Source organism: Spea bombifrons, chromosome 4 (assembly GCF_027358695.1).
Source record: "Spea bombifrons isolate aSpeBom1 chromosome 4, aSpeBom1.2.pri, whole genome shotgun sequence".
NCBI classification, from domain to species: domain Eukaryota; kingdom Metazoa; phylum Chordata; class Amphibia; order Anura; family Pelobatidae; genus Spea; species Spea bombifrons.
Genome location: NC_071090.1, coordinates 42,022,471 through 42,049,565, shown reverse-complemented (window position 1 = coordinate 42,049,565; position 27,095 = coordinate 42,022,471). Strand labels below are relative to the sequence as shown.

Here is a 27,095-nt window from a genome sequence, read left to right as displayed (position 1 = left end):
TCTTGAGTTTTTTATATGCTTAGATAATGTATAAACAGTGTAGGTTTTTAAGTTTTGATATTCCGATATGAGCTCACCAGTTCAGTTGCTGTTACGTACTTACATTAACACAGGGGCGTCCAACATGCAGCCAGGGCAACCGATCTTATGTGGACCGCACCTCGAGCCCTGCTACTTACCTGTGGGAGGTTCTTTTGTACTGCACAGAGGAAGCGGAACCCAGCAGAGTTCACGTGACATCACATGGCTCTGCTCCAGTCCTGCTTCCTCTGTGCAGTACAGGAGAACGCAGAGGGAGGCTGCGCCCCCTGCTGAAGTCTGTGAGCGGCGTCGAGGGAGCTGCAGTGCAGGTAAGGGGGTGGGGAGGGTGTTTGAATGAGTATGCGTGATTGAGGGAATTCATCTGTGAATGAATGTGTATATGAATGAATGAGTCTGTGTGTGTGTGATAGCATGGATGTGTAAGTGCTGGAACCTAGGCATGATGGGACTGTGATTGCTGTCCTATCATGCCAAGTCAGCCAGTCAGCCAGTACATGCTGAAACCCGGCTAGCTGCCCCCCTTGTGTATTGATGCTGCCAGCAGTATGGGGTCTGCACATCACTTACAGCCACCCTGTACCAGCATGTACTGGCTGACTTGGCATGATAGGAGTGTGATTGCTAACAGCAATCACAGCAAGCACAGTCCCATCATGCCTAGGTACCAGCATTTACTGGTTGCCTGGGTATGATAAGAGTGTGATTACTGTTAGCAATCACACTCCTATCATGCCAAGTCATATTGCTAATTTTTGTTTGTCCAATTTTTTGGACAAACAATAATGAGTTTTTATTATTATTTTTAAAGGTGGGGGGTCATTTTTGGTTTTGGCTAAGTGAACCGTGAATGTTTTGGTCCAGAATTTTCATTTTGGTGTATCCCTAGAATAAATAGAACTATTTCATTTTTAATTATCCTGAATCCTGAATTTGTAGTCACAAAACTTTGTCATTTACTTTATTTTAATCTGCATATTTTATTAAAGGCCATATTTTCTCACAGTGAAAAATGAGTGTGGCCCGCGCACGTATACAATTCTGATGAAGTGGCCCACTGCAGAAAAAACTTGGACACCCCTGCATTAACACAATCCTGGAAGATTTTTCCAATCAGTGATTCAGAATGTAAACCTTTCTGCATTTAAAGATCTCATTATAGTGCATACAAACAAGATCACTTTTCCGGCTTACGGCAGTGGACACAGAACTGCTTAGGGCAGGTCATACTTTGTACATGTGTAGAGACAGAAGTTGCCTTACATTTGCACTGCCTTTATGCATATTTACTTTATTGCATTTTTCTCTATTTTCTCTAGACAGAAAGCTTGTCACCAATTCTAATGCGTCATAAAGGGTTAGGTATAACAAACAACTTTGGTGCAAAAGTAGTTTTAAAAGTGGGACAAGTAGCTGGCCCAATCTGTCGGTTGTCATGGTGATTACACCACTTTTATCTCTTACTACTTATCTACTGCTGCCGTAGTTTACCGTTAATGGCTGTGTGTGGAGGCAACGGCCCACAGCTGCTGAAAGATAATGAAGAATCTGTTACTGAAATTTCCTCTATAATGGGAAATTTTATTAAACCCCTTAACTAAACACATGTATTTTCATACTTCAGCACTCCAGGTTGTCAGGGACAGAAATATACCGTATTTGCTCGATTATAAGACGACCCCGATTATAAGACGACCCCCCAAAATCAAAATATTAATTTAGGAAAAAAACAAAAAGCCTGAATATAAGACTACCCTATAGGGAAAAAGTTTTACCAGTAAATATGAATTAATGTAAATTATTTTCATGTTTAATAAAAGCTATGATTGAGAAAAATATATTTTTTAAATTTCCTTTTATTTGCCAACCTGCCCCCCCCCAGTTATGCCACTCTGCCCCCAGAAATGCTTTATACCCCCCTATTTGCCACTCTGCCCCATGATATGCCTTATACCCCTGTATGCCACTCTGGCATATAGGGGGTTAAAAGGCATATCATGGGGCTGAGTGGCATATAGGGGGGTATAAAGCATTTCTGGAGGTATATAGGCATATCATGGGGCTGAGTGGCATATAGGGGGTTAAAATGCATTTCTGGAGGTCCAGAAATGCATTTTAACCCCCTATATGCCACTCAGCCCCATGATATGCCTTTTAACCCAGCATGTACTGGCTGCCTTGGCTTGATAGGAGTGTGATTGCTGTTAGCAGTTTGATATATATATATATATATATATATATATATATATCAAACTGCTAACAGCAATCACACTCCTATCAAGCCAAGGCAGCCAGTACATGCTGGAACCTGGGGATGATAGCAGTGGGATTACAGCCTCCATATGCCATGCTACAACCCCCACCCCCCTTACACATCCATGCTATCACACACACACTCATTCACAAACATTTAAATACTCATTCATTCCATTAATCACACACACTTCACACATACTCAAAAACCCTCCCCCACCACCTCACCTGAACTGCAGATCTCCCACTCGCAGACTTCTGCAGGGGACCGGCTGTAGCAACTTCTCTGGCCCCGCCCCCAGAGGAGGGAGGGGGGAGATAGAGTTCTGTGAGGACGCTGCAAGCTTCCTGCCCTGCTTCTAACAGAAGAGACGCTGCTCGCGACCGGTAAGCAGCATTTTTTTGGGGTCTGATTAGAAGACGACCCCGATTATAAGACGAGGGGTATTTTTCAGAGCATTTGCTCTGGAAAAAACCTCGTCTTATAATCGAGCAAATACGGTATACATCCCACCTTTCGTTGATTAAATATACTGAGTCCTATGTATACCAAAAACACTGGGGAAAAATGGATCAAAGTACTCCAAGAGGGCAAACTAGACTGATAATATGATCAGTCCTTGGTATATTATAGTTTTTAGCCAGAAATATTTTGTAATATCATCTTAATGCTACATAATTGACTTAATATATGTAATGATATTTATTCTATTTATTCTAGTATTATATTTTAATTATTTAGATACATAAGTACCGGATCCAATATATGTCCTGTTTTGTATATGTAAAGTCCTTTTTTTTTTTTTTTTTTTTTTTTTTTTGTCCTTTTCTTTTATATGGTAACATGTGTGCCAACTAATGTAATATTGTTTAAAGTTTTTTTCTCGTGTGTTTTAAAAAACAATAAAAAAAAATATAAATTAAATATACTGAGTCCTGCCCTGCAATTACAATCTTTTGGGCCTACCTCTCTGCTGTGGTCATTTTTTTTTATGCACAACTGTTGGTATTTTGTATATGCTGCACCAACAGTAGCTCCACCTCTGAACCATGTAATAAGTGGATTATAAGGCCATACTAGAGACACAAGAAGTTGTACCATAGTTATAGAAAGAAACCAAATTTGGCAAAGATGATACCTTTATTGACTAACTGGCATATAACATATTGTAAGCTTTCAAGAATATCTAGGTCTCTTCAAACATATTATATCCATACCTGGGAACTTTTGAGCTCCGGCTACCTGGAGCCTTCCCTTTCGGGACACAGCCAGGACTGCCTACTGATGTCAGTGGGCGGTCCCGCTGATGACAGTGGGCGGTCTTGCTGACTTCGTGGGAAACGCCCCCATTTAAATGAGAAATGGGCGGGAGCAGGGCAGAAGGATTCGGGTGTCGACCTGGAGAACCAGAGAAGTGATGCTTCTCAGGTAAGATTAAAAAGAGACCTAGATAGTGTTGAAACCACATGGGAGAATCATTCTGTTTTGCATATCCTGGTTGCTTTGGAAAGCACTTTCCTTTCGATTATAAAAAAAAAAAAAGTATATACATTCCCGGTATGGATCCTTATTTATATGAATTTGTGGCTATTACAGAAATGTCTCTAGTATATTAAATCTTCATTGGGTTATCAGTGCACGTTGGTGGCTATAAAAGGACAAACAGATGCTGTATTGTCACTGATCAGCGAAGTTAAAACGGCAGGCTAAACCTACAACATCAAATGATTATTAATATGTCAAAGAGAATGAGAGTAGACACTAAATGTATCTAGCTTGGTCTATTGCTATAAGATAAAGCATGTTTGTCTAACGGTACTACATGTGATAAAGCGATATAGAGAGTACCAAGAACTTCAATGTTTCAGCTTTACTATACGTAATCTTAAACCCTTCTCCTCTTGTGGCCAACAGCTGTCCGCTGTCACTCAGAAGATATTTCCTGAGTCACCCGTTACCTCTGGAAGCTGCTGCCAGGTAGACTCCTGTTTTCTTTTTCACCTGACATTTTCAAAGGCTTCCTTTGGGATCATCCCTTAGATAACCCCATGATCTTAATACTGCATTTCCACATCACCCTGCCAAAAATCACAGATCCAATATGTATAATACTGTATAATTGTATACTGTAAAATGAATCAACCTTTTATATTTGATTGAATATAGGGTTAAATATTACTATACTATAGAAGCTATCAATGCAGCTCTATATCCACCCAGCTGCCATACATTACGTTATAATACACAACTTCACTGATTTTATGTGGGCAAAACCTGTGCCGTATAAAAATTTGTATTTTATCAATATATAAAGTCCTGTGCTCCAGTGCAACACGATGCATATGTATATATATATTGTATTCCAGATTTGATTAGATTGTCTTCGTTTGAAAAGTGTGGACCCTGTGGTTTTACCCATCTTTAGGACATTAAGGAGACAGATGCTGTTATTGCGTTGTAAGAGTAACAGTCATGCCATTTAGCAAAGCCAAAGTTTCCTGCAAGAAGCCTATGAATATTACATTGGATTTGTCACAGTCTAGGATATTGTGGGACCTGCTGAGTTTGTTCCCAGCAGATGGTCCTATTTGGTCCTGAAAACTAGTTTCTAAAATAATAAAAAATGTTGTAAATATCTGTGGGACATTTTTTTGAACTACGACCTTAGCATAGTCTATATGGTCATGATGCATGTAGGACCGCTTCTGAATTTTGTAATACTAGTGATATTTATTATTTCTAGCTGGCTTTTTACACAGTGAATTAATAGAAGAGAAATACATTCCCTAAAGGACACACTTCTGTGCACATATCTTACCTATGCTCTCGTAGCCACCCTTAGTGAGTTGCATGTAGGAAGTTTACATATCCAATATTTTATGGTTATTGGCACATGATTTCCTTCTTTTAAAAAAACTCAATGTTTATTAAAAGCTTCCCCTTCAAAAAAATGCATTTTTTAAGGAGAATTTGCAAGGGTTCACCACAAAAACTACCAAAAACATCTACTTTGTCAGATGAAAGCTGTACTTTTTATAGAAACCAAAGTATATGTTAGATGTAAAACAGCTGTGTTTTGGGTTCTGGACAAAGTCCTTTTTTTTGGAAACAGATATAGACAGCTACAAACAAATCTTATCATTGCTCTTAAGGAGGCACTAATTTTACATAATGTTTGTTCAATTCATAGACGCAAACCTTATTTTAAAGGGACAATCTAGTGTCCCATAGAGGCCTCGGCAATGAAGAAAGTATATCAAGGCACGTTTAACTACTTAAATATGCATTTGTTGCTAGTAGGGGGGGAGTATTTACCTTTAAGAGAGGCTGCAGCTCCAGAGCTTCAGCACACAGCCCACCTCTGTGGTCCTGTTTTCATGCCGCTTTTGGCTACTTCAGACAGCCAGTCAGTGGCAAGAAAGCACTCCCATCAGATGTGCACAAGAGATGTGGTCAAGTCAAATGCATCCCCTGCAAAACTAGGATTCCGAGGCATGGGAATGAGGAAAATACATTTATGCATAGCCCCCTACCATTCATTTTTAAGAGGAAGAAAACTATATTTCAAAGGGGACGCTCGGCTATCATATGCATTAACGTGGCTGGAGTGTCCCTTAAAGCAAACCGTGTTGTTTTGAGATAGGGGACATCTTGTGTGTTACAGTCTTGTGGTCTTTCCCCTGGTCAGCCTTACACCTTCATTTGTTACTAGGTGATACCTTGTATCAAGTATGACACGTTGTATCAAGTATGACACATACTTATGTCTAAAAACTATTCCACTCGTACAACTAACGTTAAATTAGCATACCATTGATGATGCAGTGACGCCCTGTGTGTCACTATATATATATATATATATACATACATACATACAGTGCTGTTTATTATTATTATTATTTATGATTTTGGCTTGTATGTGTCTATATGAGTCAACACAGCTGGGGGAAGTGATGGAGCTGTGTGGTCGATTACCAGTTTGATTCACACATCCTTATATATAAATATAAAGAATATCCCATCCCATTCAGCAGTCAGTATCTCTTCTTCCTTTAGTTTATTAGTCTACTGGAGCCATGCCTTTACACAGCCCGGGGTAGAATCTGTGCTCTGTATTTACAGGGATCGTGACTGTAGTCCTCCCCAGCCCACCAGCTGCCATGGTAACACGATACTGCCTGTCAGTATGCGTTTTTTCTGTACTTACTCATCCACCACCATGACATAGAAAGACCCAGTGCTCTGCAGTTACTGGTGTCACCCTTCAAGCATCATGAGCTGAACAAATGATTTAGCTCTTATTTTTGGTATTGCGCAAGCATTTGAATACCATTCATTATAAATGTCTGTACTGTAATAATGCACAATGTACGTTACAATCACAAGTGTCCATGCACGTAACCTATATAGAGTACATTACATACCTGGGTACATCCTTTAAACATATTTCATATAATGACCAAGCGAAGGTGTACCCACATGGCTTCTTAAGATGCAAAGTGAAGTTTTAATGTTATAACTTCATGGATGGTACAGTGAAAAACATTAAACAGTGAGTTTTGCTAACTCTTTGTATTCCAGAAGATGCATTTTTCTGTAAGCCTTTGTTATTGGAATACCGAATAATGTCCATGCAAACACTTTTTTATTGAATAGTGCATTAGCACTTATTGTATATTATATATTACTAATTCTTAGTAATATATGTTTTGTGTGGTTTCCTTTCAGTAATTGTTTATTTGCAATACGCCATAATCCGTTAATGATTTAAGTGTAAATAGTGGTTGTTTTTTTTTCTTCTGGAAGATATGGAGTCTTTATGTAGCATACGCCTGAGCTCATAGAACATTTTTTTTTTTTATTATACAAAGTTACAAATTTAGACGAGAGCTGTGATATTCACACGTTGAGGTGTAAGGTTTGTTATTTGTAAGTAACTGATACAGGTTTCCTAGCAACCGTATCATTTTCACATTTAAACTAGATGATGCAAAAAGTCATATTGTATTAAATTATCTTTATTATTTCTTTTTTTATTTATGCATTTGTTAAATAGTGAGCACAGTGATGCTTGTTTAAATCTCTATTTACATTTGCTAGCAATCTTGCTAATGTAAACATGAGACATTAATGTGCAACAACGTGTCTTTTGGTGGCTTGTACAATGTATTATGTTGTACTTTGCATAAAAACGTTATTAAAAGGTAATGCATGCAGATCAGGTAATTGCAAGTGCATCCAAAGGCACCCAGACAAATAAAAAAAAGGACAGGTGCATATATCCCGGTGTAGGATACATCTAAAAAACACTGGAATACTTTGTTATTGAGAATTACAATAATGAAGATTACAAACCATGCGTACGACTGATCCGTTTACTTTCCATTGCTGAGAAGACTGTAACAGTTATTTCTGGCAATGGTTAAAGAATTGTGCATCATTGGGGATTTCATCCCATTTCATGTAACATCTGTTACACATTTTGCCTCAGAATAGCCAAAAAAATGGCTCCATCTTCCCACGTTTCCACCCTTACACCTGCCCCTGTGCTGTCATAATACAAAGAGACAGATTTTTACCTGACCCAGTTACACTTTACTCTCTTATCCAGTAGAGGGCACCAACCCTTGGTATCCCTCTACTACCCATTATGCTCAATTGGACTAGTTCAAATCTTTCTCCACCAGTCCTTCTGTACTTTACTTCTTAGGTGATGAGTGTAGAGATGCCTTGTGTGGTTGTTTAGAATGAACTCCTAGCAAAATTATTACTTGTATCGCATTCGGCCAACCATTCTGTAGCTTATGGTGGGTCAAAAGTGACAAAAGTCCTCCATTGTACAGTGTCTGGCAAGTGAGACAAAATATGTCAATATGGCACAAGGTATGTCACCTTTTTGATTACACGGGCTCCGTCATTTGCTTATGTCTGCTATTTCAAGCACAGCCTTTGAGCACAATGTAGGGTTGGAATGCATGAGCTTTTGTGTTCCACCTACAGACAGCTGTTTTCGATCTTTTTATATCTCATCGGTGCAGGGTAGGAACTACTGGCTCATACAAGTGAACATCATCCAGCCAATGAATCTGTAGTCTTACAGTATTGTATTAAAATTGGTTTTATTTGTTTTAAATAGTTGTGTTGTATATATATTCTAGCTAGTCCAATTTACAGACAAGCACCCTGACTCCTTAGCATACCACTTTCTGGTAAACAATAGAATGGCTTAGAATCTTACATTCTTATGTCTGATAAAAGAAAGGATTTCTTTGGAAAGCAGGATGTCACTAGCATTACCATAAACAGTCAACAGTGACGTTTAACCCATTTATGGCCTTTAAAATGTGGTCTATATTCCGTAGGATATAATAGACAACGTTCACAGATCTTGTTGGACAGTCTGGGGTCTCCTCAATCAGCAGGGACCAGCATTTATTATTATTTTTTATTGTTTTATATATCGCCATCAGATTCTGCAGCGCTGCTAGCTTCACGCTGACAGACACAGTGTAATGGAATAAAGGAGAATGTCTGAACAGACTTTTGTGCATTAAATAAGTTCCCAGAGGGTCTTTCTTGACCCTCCCGAGACTTCAGATGAGCTGATCATAGGTACTGCAATCAGCAATGCAGGGCAGTAAAGACATGCTTACTTATCACTCTGTGATCAGCAGCAATAGGTATCATAGGAAAAACAGGAGGTGTGTTTCTCCCTCTAAAAAAAATTTAAAAAAATGTAAAACATTAATAAAAAAAAGTTAATATAAAAAATGTAATAAAATGAAAATGAACTTGACTGATCTCATCACAATATTATAAGGGATACCGTCTAGTTCCAAGAGAGATCCCTAATTTGTTTGGTTACATTAAACATGAAAAAGGGGAATTATGGTCATATCTGGAAACTCTCTGTATCCGGCTACCCGAAGCTCCCCATGCTGGATGCAGGTAGGAGGTCAGAGTGACCTCGATGGCAACACACCATTTGGGGGAAGTGTGTGGGGAGTGTCACTACCCTACTCCTGTGACCTGGAGTTTCCCGTAGTGACAAGGAGACCTGGAGAGGCAGCGATTCGCTTGGAGTCTATAGGCAAAACCCAGAGAGTTCCCAGGAATGATCTTGGTTGAACAAAGACGTGGAAAAAATGGCAAAAAAGTTCAAGTCACTTCTGGTAGTAAAACCCCTAATCACAAAGGGAAAGTCACCCAAAATATCCCACCGTTTACAACGGCAGCCTCCGTACCATAAAGATTTCCTGGAACAAATGAAAAAAAAAACATTTGAAAATTACAATTCATTTTGGCATGTTATAATAATGTTATAATAATCTACTGTTATACCAGTAAATGGGACACAAGGTTTCCCTAGGTATCTATGAATAGCTTAACTTTTATATTTTTGATGGAAGCCCAGCTCCACTTGACTTCCGTAGGACTGCTTACTGGCCTTGTGCATAAAGTATACTTAAACAAGTTTTCTGGTTTTAGTAGTGGCAGCTGGAGGGGGGGGGTGAATATGAGACAGAGATATTCCAACTACTGTTACTATTTTTTTGCACAATAATATGCATTGGCGAAAATGCAAAAAGCATTCCAATATTTATTTTAAAAAGACACCACTGTTGTGGGGAGTAGATTGTCCCTTTTAAAACACATCCGACAGTTTCCTAAGAACTGTATATCACACAAGTGTCTTTGGTTAGAAGGGACAGTTCTTCTTTAGTCTTCAGATCACTGGTTTCTAGGAGCTCAACGTGTTTACTAGGTATGAGTTTGTCACAGCTATAACAGTCAAATGGTTTAAATAGACTCACCATGTTTATAAATGATATTGTGTAAGTGAAGCATAATACACTCCTACATAAATAGCTATTAATAGTCTTGATAAACTCTTCCCTCATATCAAACCCACCACCATTACTCTTTGGCTATCTTAAAGCTGGTAGGCATGTAGCAGCTCTGCCCTAAATAGAAAAACAATTCCCTGCAAACGGCATCGGCACATATTGCAGTACATAGTGACTTGATCCATCTTGCATAGAGAAGTAGTTTGCACCTGAGCTAACCGCATAGAGATGGAAGATAAGAACTTTAGACGTGTATTCTGTTTGTTTTTTTAATTATATCACCCATGAACATTTTTTTTTCAATTTTTTCAGTTTAAGATCAGATTAACTCACTGGGGTTCTTGGGATATAAAACCTACTTTTTGTCAAACTCTAATACCTCGGCACAGATCCGTGCTAGCACTTTGTTTTTCTTTCTTTCTTTGAACATACACTATAATAAATAAACATTTGCTTTTTTAAGCCTTAAATTGTAAGTTACTCCTTAATGTAATGCTGCAGCTGTTAAGTACAATACTTTTACTTCAATGATTTAAGCAGTTTCTCACTCACTACCCATACTATGATTGACAGATGATGCTCTTTTGCAACTTTTCAAAAATATCATACATTTTGTCTGCAGGGGATTATTTTAATTGCTTTATTAACTTTGCTCAAGTATGTTAAAATAATTCTGGAAAAAAATGCAAAATTAAAATGGAAAAAAGATTCCCCTAGCCAAAAGAGAGCCCACAGCAAGTATTTTGCAAATTAATATAATTCAGATGTAGTTTATTTCCTACCCTAATTTTGATCCCAATTGGATATGACTTCCATTTATTGGAGAATGCATTAGTGTCTTTCTTAGAATGAGGAACTCATGACCAAATCAGAACTAGTCAAATAGCAGTGAAGTGAATACACTAAACAATGAGTAAATTCATATTTCAACTCGGTGACTTCACTATGCAACATGAAGGAACTGCCTTGGCAAGCGTCACAGCTGATCTGGCAGTGCATATTGCACAGCTAAACAAATGAAATGACTTTCAGTAACACTCATCACGCTCCAGCCTATATATATGCAGATACCTGCTTTAAAATGCAAAAGTTAGCTTTAAGTTCCATGTTGTCCATTTTGCAAATACATGGGGTGATTCAGCAAATACACCTTCATTTTTGGAATAATGCATATTAAGCTACTCACACAGTACTTTATACTCTTTCTTCTATAATGGAGGGCAGGGCTGCACCAAGGCGGGTGGGAGAGGTGCACAGTGTCCAGGAGCCACAAGAGATGGTCTTAGCTAGAGGTGTCCAGGCAGGAGAGAGCTGGGGAGATCATGGACTTCCTTCTAACTGGCACACAATTAATGGAGAAGGAGGTCTGTCACTTCAGACCTCTGCTTCAAAACTCCCTAGAACTGTCATATCCCAACGCTCCGTACTAAAACTGTGCACACTGTCAGGGAGCGCTGAAGCAGACCTCGCCCTCCCACTACAGGGTTTAACAATCAGAATGAGAAAGGTGAGAAGAAAAGGAGGGTGAGTGAAATGGAAAAGAGAAATGAAAGAGAAAATGGAGGGATAAAGGAGAGAGACATTGAGAAAGGGAAGGGATAATGAAAAAGGAGAGAACGGGGCGATAAGGATAGATAAAGAATAGGAGAGATAAGGAGAAAAAAGTGAGAAAGAGTAGGGATAATGAGAAGAGTGTTGTATTTTGAAAGTGTGTGTACGTAAGAGCAACTGTGTCTAAGGTCTGTATGTAGCTGCAAGGGCTAGTGTCAGCCAGTATGTTTGTGTGTAAGGGCAAGCATGAAACTGAAAATATCCACCGTGAACAAGTGGGTGACTTGTTACTTGGAGAATAAAATGGGTGCGGCTAGAAGTGTTAAGGGGAGGAGTTTAGCACCCATAACCACACCAACCCAGGAGTGCCATAAACTTCAGTGACCCTAGGCTTGGCCCTGATGGGGGGTTGTCAGGGGTAGTTAACTGTCCCTTCTTACTATGCATCATACAGGGTCACTATGGACTTTCTTGCAGAAGAAGCTCACTGGGGATGATCCTTTATAATACATAGTGAAGTCAGAATGTGACATGTTTACCTCTTCCTGGCTTAGTCTGGATTTATATGGTTTATGCTGTGATTTTCAGATGAGTCAACATGGGGTAACATTAACACCATGTTTCACTGTACATAATATATATATAATTTAGCACCCTCTTGCAGTGAAAATCTTAAACATCACATACCTTGCTCTTCAATTCACAAAGTGTGTTAGAAATTAGTAGATTTGTTGTAGACTGTTTCATTGTGTTTTTCATTCATGCACCTTAGAGAGAGACTCCCACTTCATTAAACATTGTTTTCTGCTCTCATAGTGCTCCGGTGCCGCTCCCCTTCAAAGGAAAAATACTTCATTGATTGAGACTGATAGACTCTCATTTTGGGAAATACCATACCTGCATTATTCTGCATGACTTTCCAGTGATGGTATGACTTGTTGAAGCTTGTTTTATTCCTGTATCCTTTCCCTTGGGAAGGATGTTAGTGATAGCACCTGCACCCTTGTCCAGTCAATGAAATGTCCTTCTGTCTCAGCAAGTCTTTTCCCTCCCCTGCCTTTCTCCTTCAGTATTGTTCTTTGCCAACCCTTACAAAAATGATGTAGTTAACTCCTTCAAACCAAGTCTAGCCGCATCTTTGTCATCCTTGTATATTGTCATGTGAAGAACTGTATGTTTTTTAAATGCTATTATTTTATTATCTGAAAATAAAGGGACCCCCCAGCCATCAAATGCACTTTAATTAACTGAGAGTCCCTTTATATTGTTTTGCCCAAATATATGTCGTTATTCAATAGAAAATTGAATTTCCCTAACATTCAGCTCTCTAATAAGATTTAAAGGGACATTCCAATAAAGTACCTTTATATGCATTGTTCAAATTGGGGGAAAAAGGAAGAATTTGCATCCCTACAGCTGCTTTTCTTTTCCTTGGTTCCAGGGTTCTTGCTACTTATTAAAGCTTGGCTCAGATCTTGGCCCATGTTCTACAAGCTAGCTGTGGAGCTCACAGGAGGATACGTTGTATCACATACAGGGATATGTGTGTGTATGATGGAATAAATCTCCCACATGGAAAGTAGCTGGGGGATGCGGGAAGTGGCAAATAAACTTTAGTTTGTGAAGTATTGCCATTCCCTTTGCACCAGGAGTCTACTTTAGAATTCTGTTAGGATTATGTGCTCAGGACCTTTAGGTTTCCTTTGATACAATTACAATTTGTATAGTTAGCAGCGGAAAACACCAACTTAAAATTCTGCATGCTTCCTAAATGGATTGTCATTCTTGCATGCATATTTATGGGCTATTCCCATAGCCTCATTGCCAATCCTATAATGAACCAATGTAAGCAATTGTAGAATTCCTTCTTACGTGCATCAACAGATTGACACCATTATACCAAGAGAATGTTTTAGAAAATAAACAGTTTTTTGATTGCCTTGTCCCATAATGCTGAACATTGAAAAAGCATCCTGCTGCTGCCACCTTCTACGAGTTGGACCTTTTCCTTTGAATATTTCTCTTGCTTTCATTTTCACTTCTTTTGATTAATCAAAGAATGTATTTCACTCAGACGTGTTTCGCTGCAAACGGCTTTATACCCAGCAGTCGTATGATTTTGGTATCGAACCCAGCATTTTAAGTTGGATTTGATGTTATTAATGCTCCTTACAGTTCCCTCTTGTCAAAGGGATAGGAGTAGTTTTTTTTTTTTCATTGGGGACTACTTTCCTTAAGCCCAGAAACATGTATGGCTAAAAGGAATTTACAATTGTAGGTTATTTTTATCTAAAAAGGCACAGTGTTCAGGTATATTGCAACTCATTTCAAAATTCCAATGGATGCACTTTTGGTTAAGAGGATGGTTTAAAATATTCTTCTGGGTATCAATATAAAGTTTGTTTCTTTGTTTCATTTACTATATGAAATTCTAGTTTAGTCCTGTTTCCTTCTGCTGACATAATAAACAGCGATCTTCTCAGTGTGTCTGAGGTTTAATAGATTTGTTCATCGCAATACAAATGGCAAAGGACTCTAAAATGAGAGCTTTTCTTCCATCTAATTAGGTGTTCTTCTAGTATGAGTGCTGATTATATCATAAAGTAGAGGTTTTTGTATTCAAAAAGATCCCGCTCTATGTTTCTTCTATTGCTAGCAGTAAGAGCCTGCTTTGTAACGTTGCTGGCTTTAAGACTTCATAGCATTATTAAAATATATTGAATAACAACAATTCTTATGAAATAATTGGATTCGGAAAATGTGTATTTCCCGGGGGAAATTCGACACAATACCCACCATCTCTCTTACTTTAAAGGCTTTACCATCCCAAATGGTAGGGTATACATATTTTGTACGTTTCCATTTTTGTTCCTTTAACTCAGTTTTTCGATCTCTTTATAGTTCACATTTCCTACAAAAAAAAAATAATAATAATAATGTTGGCATCTTGAATAAGAGGGGAAACGGTATGGAATTTTACATTGATTTCTGTTGTTTCACTCTGTGTATGTCTTGTCATATTTATCAAAATTAAGCAAGGCAATATCATACCACCCAACATCTCAAGTGACCAAAATGGGACATCCAAAGACAAGTTCTTTTATTCCATTAAGCAAAACCTTACATATACTTATACAGGATCTGTTGAGGTAGAATACTGGAATATCAGAGCATATCCCAGTGGTCCACGTCAATAAGTCACCAGGTTGTGGTGCAGGAGCTGTGTTTGCGGTCAAGGTTGCAAAAGCTACAGCTTAGTGGGGCTCAACTTGCATGCAAAAGTAGCATACAGAGGTGCACTGCGTAAAAAAAACCATACTTATATATTTGTTTAGATATAGGCTATATTTCTGTTAGTAGGCAGTTTCTTTTTCAGTCTGTTTTGTAATCTCGCCATTAAAATATTATTTGTATTTGTGGTGAGACAAAGTTCTGTTAGTATTTTTAGAAATAGTCCTAGTGAACATATGGTGTTTAGGATGACTAATGCAGATATAAAAGATGGGCATTATTTCCAATAATTTTGCTCCTACATTAACATGCTCTTAAGAAACTTCTGTTGTCATGGAAACTGTTTAGGATGGGTGCTGTGAGCACAGAAAATGACTTTAATTAGATTTAGAAAGGGGGTAACTATTATAGTTTCCAAAAACTCAAGATAATTTTCCATTTTTACATGAAAACTTAGAGGCAGTAATGGGAAGTATATGCAATCTAATTGTTTCTGCTATTATAATTCAGCAGATAAAACTACTTCCTCCATGAGAAGGTCTTGTTGCTCCTGGTGGATTGACTTAATTCCTGACAAAGAAGGTCACAGGGGCAAAGCATAAAAAGTATTCTGATGTCACATCTGAAAATGGTTAACTCATAACTATTTGAAATTGAACTACTTTTCAAACTATGCACCAGAATTACTTTTGCATCCAGAATCATAATTAATTATGCCCTTCTGAGTCTTGCAGAGTTTCTCTGTGGTTTATTTCTGTCGGGAACAGCAGGGAAGAAAGGTGTGCAATTATATCTCTTTAACAGCCCACCAGGCAAGAAAAGGGGCACGGGTTGTATCTGCTAAACTATAGCAGCAGGTAGCGTGAGAAAATGTAAGCATATGTAAAGTATTATAGCCATTTGTTTAAACAATGGCATTGCTCCTACTTTAAAAATGTGCAGACATATCCCAAAAGCAAAAAGCAATATTATGCCTATATAAATCAGTTTAGATGCGTCACAGCAGGCCTTCTCTCCAAAAGTCCAGGTCAAAAATATTTCTAGTACCAGTAGAGAGACAGCATACATATCATCACTTTGGCTTAACTTTAATAAGTGTTGGGGTAATAAAGCATAGGATAATTTATTGAGTGTAAAAAGTTGATTTTGTGTAAATAGGTCATCTTCATTGATTGCAATTTTTCTGTAACCTGTGGGACTGTGTAAACATATGCATTCGGTATTCAATTGTTTGCGGTGTTCAATGTCTGCCTACAAACTAGGGTGGCTTTACAGAGAACATGCACCCATTTGTCTTCTCTAATTTGGACATTCAGACGATTAAAAATTCTATTTTTATTGCTGTATTAACTTGTAGTTCCACTTCTGGCCACAAGAGGCATTCTCCTGCACCGAAAATAGCCAGGGGTGGGCAAAGGGTCAAATGTGCATTCTGCAGACTTCACAAAAAATTGCAAAGCTGCATATGATGCTGGCGTGTCCCTGTACTGGGACACCATCATTCATTAGTAGCATAGAAAAGATGAATACCTTCTAAGGCAGAGATCTGCTGCTGGGCCACAACTCTCTCTACGCCTTGTTCAACTGGGGTCAATGAGAATTATAGTTTCGCAAGAGCTGGAGAACTGTTTGCCTTCCAGCCAAGAGTCAACCGAGAACTGGAAGGGGTAGCATTAATAATATTAATAAGGTAAATTAACCGTAAATAAACAGTGCAAATAAGTGAACAAAAATTTGTACTGTTATACAAGAAACGGGTTGTTTACATGACGTGTGAAATTATTATTGTATATGACACCATACAACAAAATATAAGATGTATCTCATTTCTTTACTCTTAATTACGGGTTTTATTTAGTTCCGTAACTGGCTTGCCTGCTGAATAACTTATGTGCAAACTTTAAGAGTGCAGTTGGGCTTGTCAAATCCCATTAGCTATGCAGAGGATTTTACCTTTGGGCTTGTAAACTATGACCAAACATCCAGCATTGCTGTTAGAAACAATGATTATGGATGACAGAATTCCCTCGGTTCATGTACTTCTGGAAGGCAAATGTAAGAGCAGAGGCCATTAGCATCACATACTACTGCGTAACACAGAACAACAAACAAGGATGGGGAAATGTCTTTCGTCAGTGTCAGAAATCTGTTTGGAAATCTATCCAGGCTCCAGTGTGATTTAATAGAAATACCAAACAGCCCGTAACGTCGCGAGGAACTGAAATATGCCACAGTTATTATTTTACTATCTAGTCTTACACTTGGAGTTTGTGAAAGGTGATGTTCCACTTACAACACTAATTGCATTCTCTAGTTTTTTTGTGCAAATATCTGACCTTTTATTCTTTCCCCTTAAGGTTTAATCACAGAAAAACAACACGCACTTTTAACCCTTTACAACTTTCATGATGTTCCATGAAAATGTGTGCCTAAAAACCTATAATTACACCATGGAACTTCATGACTATAGTATGGCTGTGCGTGTCTGTGTTTTATGATTACCATTACAATCCAGTATACCACCTGTAAAAATAATCATAAAGTAATCATACAAAAATGGGCTTTGCTTGAAGCTGTGCTGTGTAAACTGAAGATTTTCAGGTCTATTGGAATATTTGATGTTAATGACATTTACCAAAAAATGCCATATGCTTGAGAATCAGAAATGAAAGATGACCAAGGCTTGACTTCGTTACCCAGTTACTCAAACATACAGATTACTTATATACCAGCCAACATTTGAACACCCGGGGTAGGGACGAAATCTCTGTGATTTCAGTGTCAAATATATAGCATGCGTCAGATTTACGCTGTGAATTTACCTTTAAAGATAAGTCCGCTTGTGCTAATAATACTCTATTCCCACACTTCTATACAGTATTCAAAAACGAAAATATCTACTTAAGAAACTAGTCTCAGATTTAACAAATAATGAAAAAATAGTTGTAGAATAAAGTGGGTGAAAAGGATTGCCCGGGTGCACAAACCTCAACCCAAACTGCCAAAAGCGGAGAACCTTGGGTTACCGGCCTCCTCTTTAATTGGTTCCTCACTGTAAGTTTTTCATATTATGCTGGCATGTCCATTACTACGTGACTTTAACAAATTGTTTCATGAATACACGATAACCTGGATTTTATCTGGTTCCTGGCCTTTATACATTTATAACATCTCATAGATATGCTTTTTGTTAAAGTTGTGACATGTTATGGGTTTTGACTCTTCTGCTTAGACAGAATCATTTGTTTTATAATATTAAACCTTTCCTATTGTGTTTCCAGGAGTTTGCTGCACTTACAAAGGAACTAAATGCATGCAGGGAACAGCTGCTTGAGAAAGAAGAAGAGATTGCAGAACTGAAAGCAGAAAGGAACAATACCAGAGTAAGTGGACCATATGTGACAAGGTGTCTGGAGTATGCTTTTCCCCTTTGGGTCTTTATAGTTTTCAGTAAAATACAACTGAGAATGGGTAATACTTAATAGTGCACCCTATTTAATAGGCCTCAGAAAGCCCCTCAAAGTAAGCCTCTGAAAGTAAGCCTACAAAGGTCCACCAAGAACATGCAACCAAGCCCCCAAATGTCCCCCATACCACAGTCAATCTTCATCTTGGCATGGATTATTTTTCCCTCCACCATACTTTGAAACACTTGTGCCCCGAACAGCTGTATTTTTGTTACTGTATTTATAAAAGTTATGAAGGTGTAAGAAGCCATTTAGACTGATCTATGAATACTCGCTCTTGGTGGGTAGCAATATGGTTGCTCTTGTTAGAAGGGCTGTTTCTTTTTTTGAGTTTGCAAGAGTCAGAATGGTTAATGTAATCATTTTAATTAGTCTCATTATTTGATTAAACAGAATTTTTGCAGCCTCTAGTTTCTAAATGGAGTCATGCAGAGAAGGTATTAATTAGTCTCTTCTAATCATGACCTTTCATGAGAGCATATGTCTATTCATGCATTTCTGTTATTTTGAACAGCTTTTGTTGGAGCATTTGGAGTGTCTCGTCTCAAGACACGAACGGTCACTAAGGATGACAGTGGTAAAACGACAGGCTCAGTCCCCTTCTGGAGTGTCCAGTGAAGTTGAAGTTCTAAAGGCCCTTAAATCTCTGTTTGAGCACCACAAAGCACTCGATGAAAAGGTATAAAATCGTGCTTGACACGTTGTTTTTTTTATGCCAATACTTCCCATTACTAGAGAGAAATCGAGGAAATGAAATATTGGGTGACTTAGATGTAATACTATATTGGCTCATAAAAAGGTCAGTCATTTTAATGTGGTCCACTAAACTTGGCTGGAGTGAGCTTCTCCTGCGAGAAGAGATTGGTTGGCTCTGTAGAAAGCATATTTAAAATCACATTGCTGTGTAAACTATCTATATTCTTATTCTATATCTTCTATATATAAAAGTTACAATTGCAAAGCCTAAAAGGGAAAACCATACGCAGTTTTTAAATAAATCAAAAGCCATATACGTAACATATACAGATTATGTATTTCCGTTTAAGAAGTCTGTTAGCATTTAATACAGTGTTGTACACATTAATGCAAATTAGCATGGACCAAAAAAAGAAAAACATGGTTTTATTTCATTTTGCTCCAATAAACCACCTTTACTTCAATGCCTTCAGTCTCCTTCCACATTGAATTATGCATTATGCAGGGCCATGTCAGCCCTTCCTTCTGCAGAAATTTGCTATGGTTGGCCCTACCTAAAGAATAGCGAAGTGAGGGAGTTGAAAGAAATCCTCTCCCTTTGGTGAATAGGGCCCTTTATTAAAAAAAAAAGTCTTAATCAGTCCTTGGCCATATGTATATCCAGTGCATGTTTAAGTTCCCTCACTACATTAGCCTGTACCACTTTAGCCACGCTAACGAGGTTCTGCTTTTAAGATTAAATCCACAGACACTCAATAATCAGTCTGGGTGATTAAAGGTGAACTCCTACCAAACATTTTTTTATCTCTAGTGTGATAAAAATAAGTTTTAGCATGCATTGTGTTTTGAGACAGCTGCGCGGTAGTCATTTTATGTGTTTCTTGTTCTCCACAATCCACTGGACATGCACCCTGATGCCATATCATACTGCCTTATGGTAAACAATAACCCTATCCAGATCCTCCTGAAACCTCTGAGGAGCCCCCTACCTATATGATGATTACAGGAGTATGGCAAACATAGAATTCCCAGACTAACCACTGCACTAGGTAAGCAGCCCCCTGCTTACAATCTAGAGAATTCAGAGCAAGCATACATATAGAAAACACATATCAGGTAGTCACGGTAGGATAACATCGCCTGTGACCGATTTCTACCTGAGAAGTGATGTCATCAGGAAAATTGTTTTCTTATTATATCATTGGCTTGCATTATGTCCACAAAATAGCTGCTGTTGTGCATTACATGTAAGACCTTGGTCTTTGATCTGTCGTCACTCAGATGGACACAGAGCGGCAGCGCGGCTTTTATATGTACATGATAATTCCTTAAAACCATAGGGCAATAGCAAAATAAGTATGGCAAATCAACAAGGGCGAGGCTAGACACTACATTTTCACAAGGCTGCTTGCATACAACATGCCCGATCTTGTTGTATGACACTGCAGTACTTTATATCTCTACACACCAAAGAATAATATAACTTAAGCTCTCTATTTGCTAGTGATTAGGCTGACTTCATATTCAGGTCAAATTTATTAATTCTCTTGGTTACTATCCTAGCCTTTTTATAGAAATTACTACTGTTGTTTCCTTACTAATATCATATGGAAATTTATTTTCAAAAGTATTGTGCCGCTTTTTCAAAAACTGTTCTAATTTTTCAATATTTTCAAATAATGGCACAATGGCCTTAATCACCCAAACCTTTATACTCTGAAAGTCTATGGAGGAATAGGTTTCTTTAGCATTATCATAAAGAATTGGTTCAGTGTGCTATCGGGGCACGAATATTCACTCAATATTACCTGAGTAACAACAATGAAAGTCTCCAAGTCTGCAGATAAAGCAAGTTTATTGAAGCATAAATGAAAAAGAAAACAATGTTTTATCAGTGCTTACCTGCATTTCTGTTTATAGTACTGTATTTTATGAAAGATATGTTTTCCCTTTAGCTTGAAATAGAGACCTGGAACTGTACAGTTAAAAGAATGTACGTTTTTCTCGTTTTTCCTTTGTTTGAAAGTGCACTTATATTACTTTTAAAGGCTAATATTTGTCTTTGGGACATAACCAAAATAGCTGGGGAAAGGTATGATGAATGGTTGGTGAAAGCAAATTATATGATTCTTCAAAGTGCGTGGGTAGATCAGACAACACAGCATTGTGTATTTGGGATCTAATGAGGTCCCGAAAGGTTTTCTATTCATATTCATTGCGCAGATTTAACATAGTTATTTTTTAACACTCTAAAATCCATTGCATCCATTACTTGAAAGGATTCTAAGGGAAACTTATGTAATAAAAGTTGCTGATACTATATCAATAGCAATTGCACAAAACCTTAAACGTAAAAATCTATAAATGGCTTTATTTGATACCTTAATGCCATATTTTATACAGTGGATGTGCTCTATATATATAACTTCAAGCTTATTAACCCCGTGTAGCATATTTCAAATATTTGTAGACATGCCATGTAGACATGCAAGGCTTCCATGCACTCCAGCCACCTATGCTATGCTCCTGCTTTAGACGGTATTTGTGCATACTTAGCTTCAAAGCAGATGTGATATACCGGTATTTCTCAGCTGATATGTGGCACCAATAGGCTGTCAGCAGTCATGGAGATTGCAACAACTACATTTATCATAAGAAAAGGAGGGCCTGTATCTAGAACACCAAGGTAGTAACATAGTAATTTAAGTTGAAAAAAGACATAAATCTAACTTAAACCCTTCTACCTATCCTTCCACTTTTTAATCCAAAAGAAGGCAAAAGTTAATCTATTAAGCTATTTTTTTAATTTTTGAAGTTCTTTTTTTAATTTTTTTTTTTTCAATTCTCCGTTTATTGCAAGTAAAACATGACAAAGCACAATATCACAGTGACAGTAAGGTACAGTCGAGACAAGCAGTATGCATAACGGTAAGAGAAGCTACCTTCTGCACAAATACAATCCAGAAAAACTGTTACAGTAGGACAAACATCCACAGTGGGTGAACAGTAAGGTAATGTGTGCATCATAGTACATGTATGAGATAAATAGAAGCGCAGAGCTTGATGTTCCTTCTTTATTCCTCCTTAAATCTAGAAGCTCTAAATGATGAATGTTTATTTTATTATTTATAGCCCCATGTGTTCTGCTTTTCTAATATATATATATATATATATATATATATATATATATATATATATATATATATATATATATATATATATATCCATCCAGACCCTTTTTAAAGGCATCCATTGCATTTGATGGCCCCTCCTCTCATGGTAGTGAATTCTATACCTTTAGTGTCCTTACTGTAAAGAATCCCATCCTTATTCACTCTTTCAGTCACAGAGGATGACCTATTGTTTTTTGTACATTTCTGTTAATGGACAGGTCACTGGCGAGCTCTCTATATCTTTATTTTGGCCCTGCAAGAGATGACATTCAGCGGTTAAAATGTCATCCATTTCGAAAGCACTGTGCTTTTATTGTGTTATGTATCAACTTCTTAAACCATATATTACGCATCAAAGCTGTCCTTAGATAAATTGCACACAATATTACGCATCAAAGCTGTCCTTAGATAAATTGCACGAATAAGCATCTCTATGCAATAAATGATGATTTATTTTTTTTATATAAAATTGTATCTTCCAATAGATATCTGCCTTTAGGATGAATACTGATCACATGAAAGAATAGATGGTTTAATTTCCATAATAACATGCAATGCCAATGAAAGTATTGTGCAGGTGTTAAATGGCAATTATGTCAGCTGCCTTGGATTCATATTATGGTCAGTACCGTATTTGCTCGATTATAAGACGAGGTTTTTTCCAGAGCAAATGCTCTGAAAAATACCCCTCGTCTTATAATCGGGGTCGTCTTCTAATCAGACCCCAAAAAAATGCTGCTTACCGGTCGCGAGCAGCGTCTCTTCTGTTAGAAGCAGGGCAGGAAGCTTGCAGCGTCCTCACAGAACTCTATCTCCCCCCTCCCTCCTCTGGGGGCGGGGCCAGAGAAGTTGCTACAGCCGGTCCCCTGCAGAAGTCTGCGAGTGGGAGATCTGCAGTTCAGGTGAGGTGGTGGGGGAGGGTTTTTGAGTATGTGTGAAGTGTGTGTGATTAATGGAATGAATGAGTATTTAAATGTTTGTGAATGAGTGTGTGTGTGATAGCATGGATGTGTAAGGGGGGTGGGGGTTGTAGCATGGCATATGGAGGCTGTAATCCCACTGCTATCATCCCCAGGTTCCAGCATGTACTGGCTGCCTTGGCTTGATAGGAGTGTGATTGCTGTTAGCAGTTTGATATATATATATATATATATATATATATATATCAAACTGCTAACAGCAATCACACTCCTATCAAGCCAAGGCAGCCAGTACATGCTGGGTTAAAAGGCATATCATGGGGCTGAGTGGCATATAGGGGGTTAAAATGCATTTCTGGACCTCCAGAAATGCATTTTAACCCCCTATATGCCACTCAGCCCCATGATATGCCTATATACCTCCAGAAATGCTTTATACCCCCCTATATGCCACTCAGCCCCATGATATGCCTTTTAACCCCCTATATGCCAGAGTGGCATACAGGGGTATAAGGCATATCATGGGGCAGAGTGGCAAATAGGGGGGTATAAAGCATTTCTGGGGGCAGAGTGGCATAACTGGGGGGGGGCAGGTTGGCAAATAAAAGGAAATTTAAAAAATATATTTTTCTCAATCATAGCTTTTATTAAACATGAAAATAATTTACATTAATTCATATTTACTGGTAAAACTTTTTCCCTATAGGGTAGTCTTATATTCAGGCTTTTTGTTTTTTTCCTAAATTAATATTTTGATTTTGGGGGGTCGTCTTATAATCGGGGTCGTCTTATAATCGAGCAAATACGGTAATTTGTTTAAGAGAAGCACAGCATGTGCTTTGTGTATATCTGCTTGACTTATCTGCACTATGTAAATTAGACTTCACAAGCATGAACATTAGGAAAGAGAAAAGATATATTTAGCACAGTTATGAAACCAGTGCATATGTTTGAGGAGTTACTAATAACAACCTTAAAATCTATTCAATTGCCATAACAACCTAAAATACGGCATATTGGTGTTCTCCAAAGAAAAAATATAGACAGCACAATTAGGTCCAAAATATGCAGTAGTTACAAAGCACTGCAGGACTGTTTTGAAGTAAATCTATTTAGGCTATTGTGGCATCACTGTTGTAAACATGCAGTTCATCTTTTCATCCCCTGTAGAATTTAAGCTTGCCATTATCATATAATGAGCCAGACATAGACAGTGGTGTAGCATAACTCCCATCACTGTATACTGAGCCAGGCACTGGTGGGGGTACACCATAACCTCCATCACTATATACTGAGGCAGACATTGACAATGGTAAAGCAAAACTCCTGCCTGCTATCATCATCATTTTCATTTGCATTTTGTTGCTTTTTGACTTTCACTCACTCTTACTCACACTCTCCCAATCTTAATCACACTTTCTCGCACTCTTACACTTATTTGATGAGCACTACTTTGTAACCTAAAACATGTAGAACTATTAGAACCACTAGTTTACAGTAACTGAGATCCCCAAATTTCCTAAATAAAAGGTAGAATTTTTAAAAAACATTATTTCTACTAGTGTAATAGAATCACCTCAGATACAATATAAAGTGTTATTAAATGTGATAAAAGGAGCATATGTAGCACTGTATTAAACTCATTAGATTTGAATAGATTACATATAAATTAGCATTTTGTCATAAGCAAATTTTTCAAAGGAGAAAAACCTTGGTTTTAGAACTTCGGCTTTTAGTAGGTTTTGGGGGGGGGGAAATCTAGTTTTCGTTCTCCCTTTCTTACTAAACTGTTATTTAAAGTCAGGATAAAGGATTTTTCTTTTAAATTTTTGAGCTCTTTTAGTTATAATTCCCAGCAGGAAGTTAGCGGCATAAAAGGAAATGACTTCCTTCTAGGCCGCTGAAAATTGGTACGTACAATGTAAAAATAAAATTAAAAAAATGCAATATTGTGCATACCGTGCCTAGCAGCAAGTAATTACATTGCCAAATGGCAGACAAATTTGTACATTACATTATAATTTTTAACTGAAATCATAGAGTTTGTGCTGTTCTAGTGAGTGGAATCATGTCCTCCATAAAAGGCTTTTGATGGCATGAACATGAAAAATAATTTGTGCTATGGTTCCTAATTTACCTTTCTATTTCAGCTTAGATTTTTTGGAAGATTTTTTTTACTCTGATTTTCAGACATGCCATTATGTATATTTTGATACATTTTCATACATTTTCCCACTTTGGTTATGAGGTTTGCATTCACATATGTATCGTACACTGGGGGTCCGTTGGGAGTGCTTCCTGCAATGGGTTGTATTCAAAAGGTTTTATTCCGATGAGGCTCTTCTTGGCTATGTTATTTAAAGAAAAATGTGTACCGAAATAGAATGTGCTTACTTCAATATACATTTGGGTTATAGAAAAAGATAGTGTAAATAATTGTCGCATCTAAATGTATGTTCCCTACAGGACTCCATTCAACATGGACTTACTCACCTAGGCCAACACTGAACTGATAAGCACCATTGAATATAAAATGGGATAGATAAATTGCTACGGTCTCTCTCCCTGCTTTAGGGCAGTGAATCGGCAAAGGATTGTAGCTCTTTTGAAAAGCGTACAGCTTTGTCTTAATATTGGCACTATTTGTTGAACAAGCTTGCATTAACATGGAGTTATTTCTCCTTCATGTTTGTGTTTTCATTATTTATTATATTGATTAAAAACTTTAAACTGCAGTGATTGTGGATATAGGTACTAAACCAAAGGATGTCTCATGGTAGAGGAACAAAATAGTTCAAGAAGTCTTGCAGACAGCTAAGTTTGGTAGCTGGTTACCATCAAGACAGTAATATCATAAATAATATTCCCTTTTGCAAAGACTTCCATGTTTTCATAGATTAAGACAATACCAATAGAGCAACACAGTTTAGTTATTGTGTAACAATATTTGGCAGAGATTAAAATTATCCTTTTTTTCTTATCTTTTGTATTTACAATGATTTTCCCTCCAAAAGTCCAATAAAATAGTTCTTATATGATCTTATAAATGAAAACGGTGATAATCTTGAGACTGCACACATGGCTACCTGGTGGCTCCCCGTGCAGCGTTGCAGCAAAGTGCAGTTTTATATACAGTACATATATATAATAAGTAAAAAAAAATATGTTTTTTCAGCACTGAATGAGTGTAATGCGGTAAAGCGAGACTTTTTATTTTTTTGAATGAACATGATGCTCCATTCATCCTTTGTGAGTGCTGCTGATCTGTCAGAGACTGATTAGGAGCTAGCCACACCCACCTGCTAATAAAATCATAAATAGGAAAAATAAGAAAAAAATGCTTTTGTGGGGGTTATTTTGAGCTGGTGGGCTCCTAAATGCTCCCAAATGAGACATAGGCCTCACAAAACAACATTTAAAAAATCCCAAGTTTGGAAAAGGCAGTTTCTGATGGGCAGACCCTACTGGCAGATTACAAATTCTAGCACTGCTGCAAAGGTGTTTTCATTTTTTTTCATTCTTGTGGATTCAACTGTCTATATGATTATGTAAACTAAGCAGTCCTAAAAAGTAGACGTTATTTATATGGAGTTGTAAATATGGTAGAGAACTGGTTGTGAAAACCATGTGTGGCTCCACAATGGGGAGTTTATAGGGGACCAATTTGTTTTTACTTTTACTACATCCTTTGAAATGAATAAAAATGGTTAGTTGTACTGCATAAAATGTCCTTAAAGGTTGAGTGCAAAAAAACAGCTCTGTCCTGCCTGTCCGGATGTCATGATAACATCCTAAACAGGCAATAGTTCATGTTGAAGCCAATGTACTTCCATACTAATACAAGTAAAATCCCTCTAGATTAATGAGACTGGCCAGATCCCAAACAGCGCTGTAAATTGAAAATTAGCAGTTACATT

General features: G+C 37.6%; 1 protein-coding gene across 2 annotated transcripts in view; it reads left to right on the top strand.

Annotated features, from left to right (window-relative positions):
• Positions 1 to 27,095, top strand: part of PPFIA2 (PTPRF interacting protein alpha 2) — a 101,653-nt gene that overhangs the window by 33,824 nt on the left and 40,734 nt on the right. For both annotated transcript variants that reach the window (XM_053464959.1, XM_053464958.1), the window contains exons 3-5: positions 4,208 to 4,270; positions 18,204 to 18,305; positions 18,904 to 19,068. In XM_053464959.1, the coding sequence (XP_053320934.1) occupies positions 4,208 to 4,270; positions 18,204 to 18,305; positions 18,904 to 19,068 (330 nt within the window). The remainder of the gene's footprint in view (positions 1 to 4,207; positions 4,271 to 18,203; positions 18,306 to 18,903; positions 19,069 to 27,095) is intronic.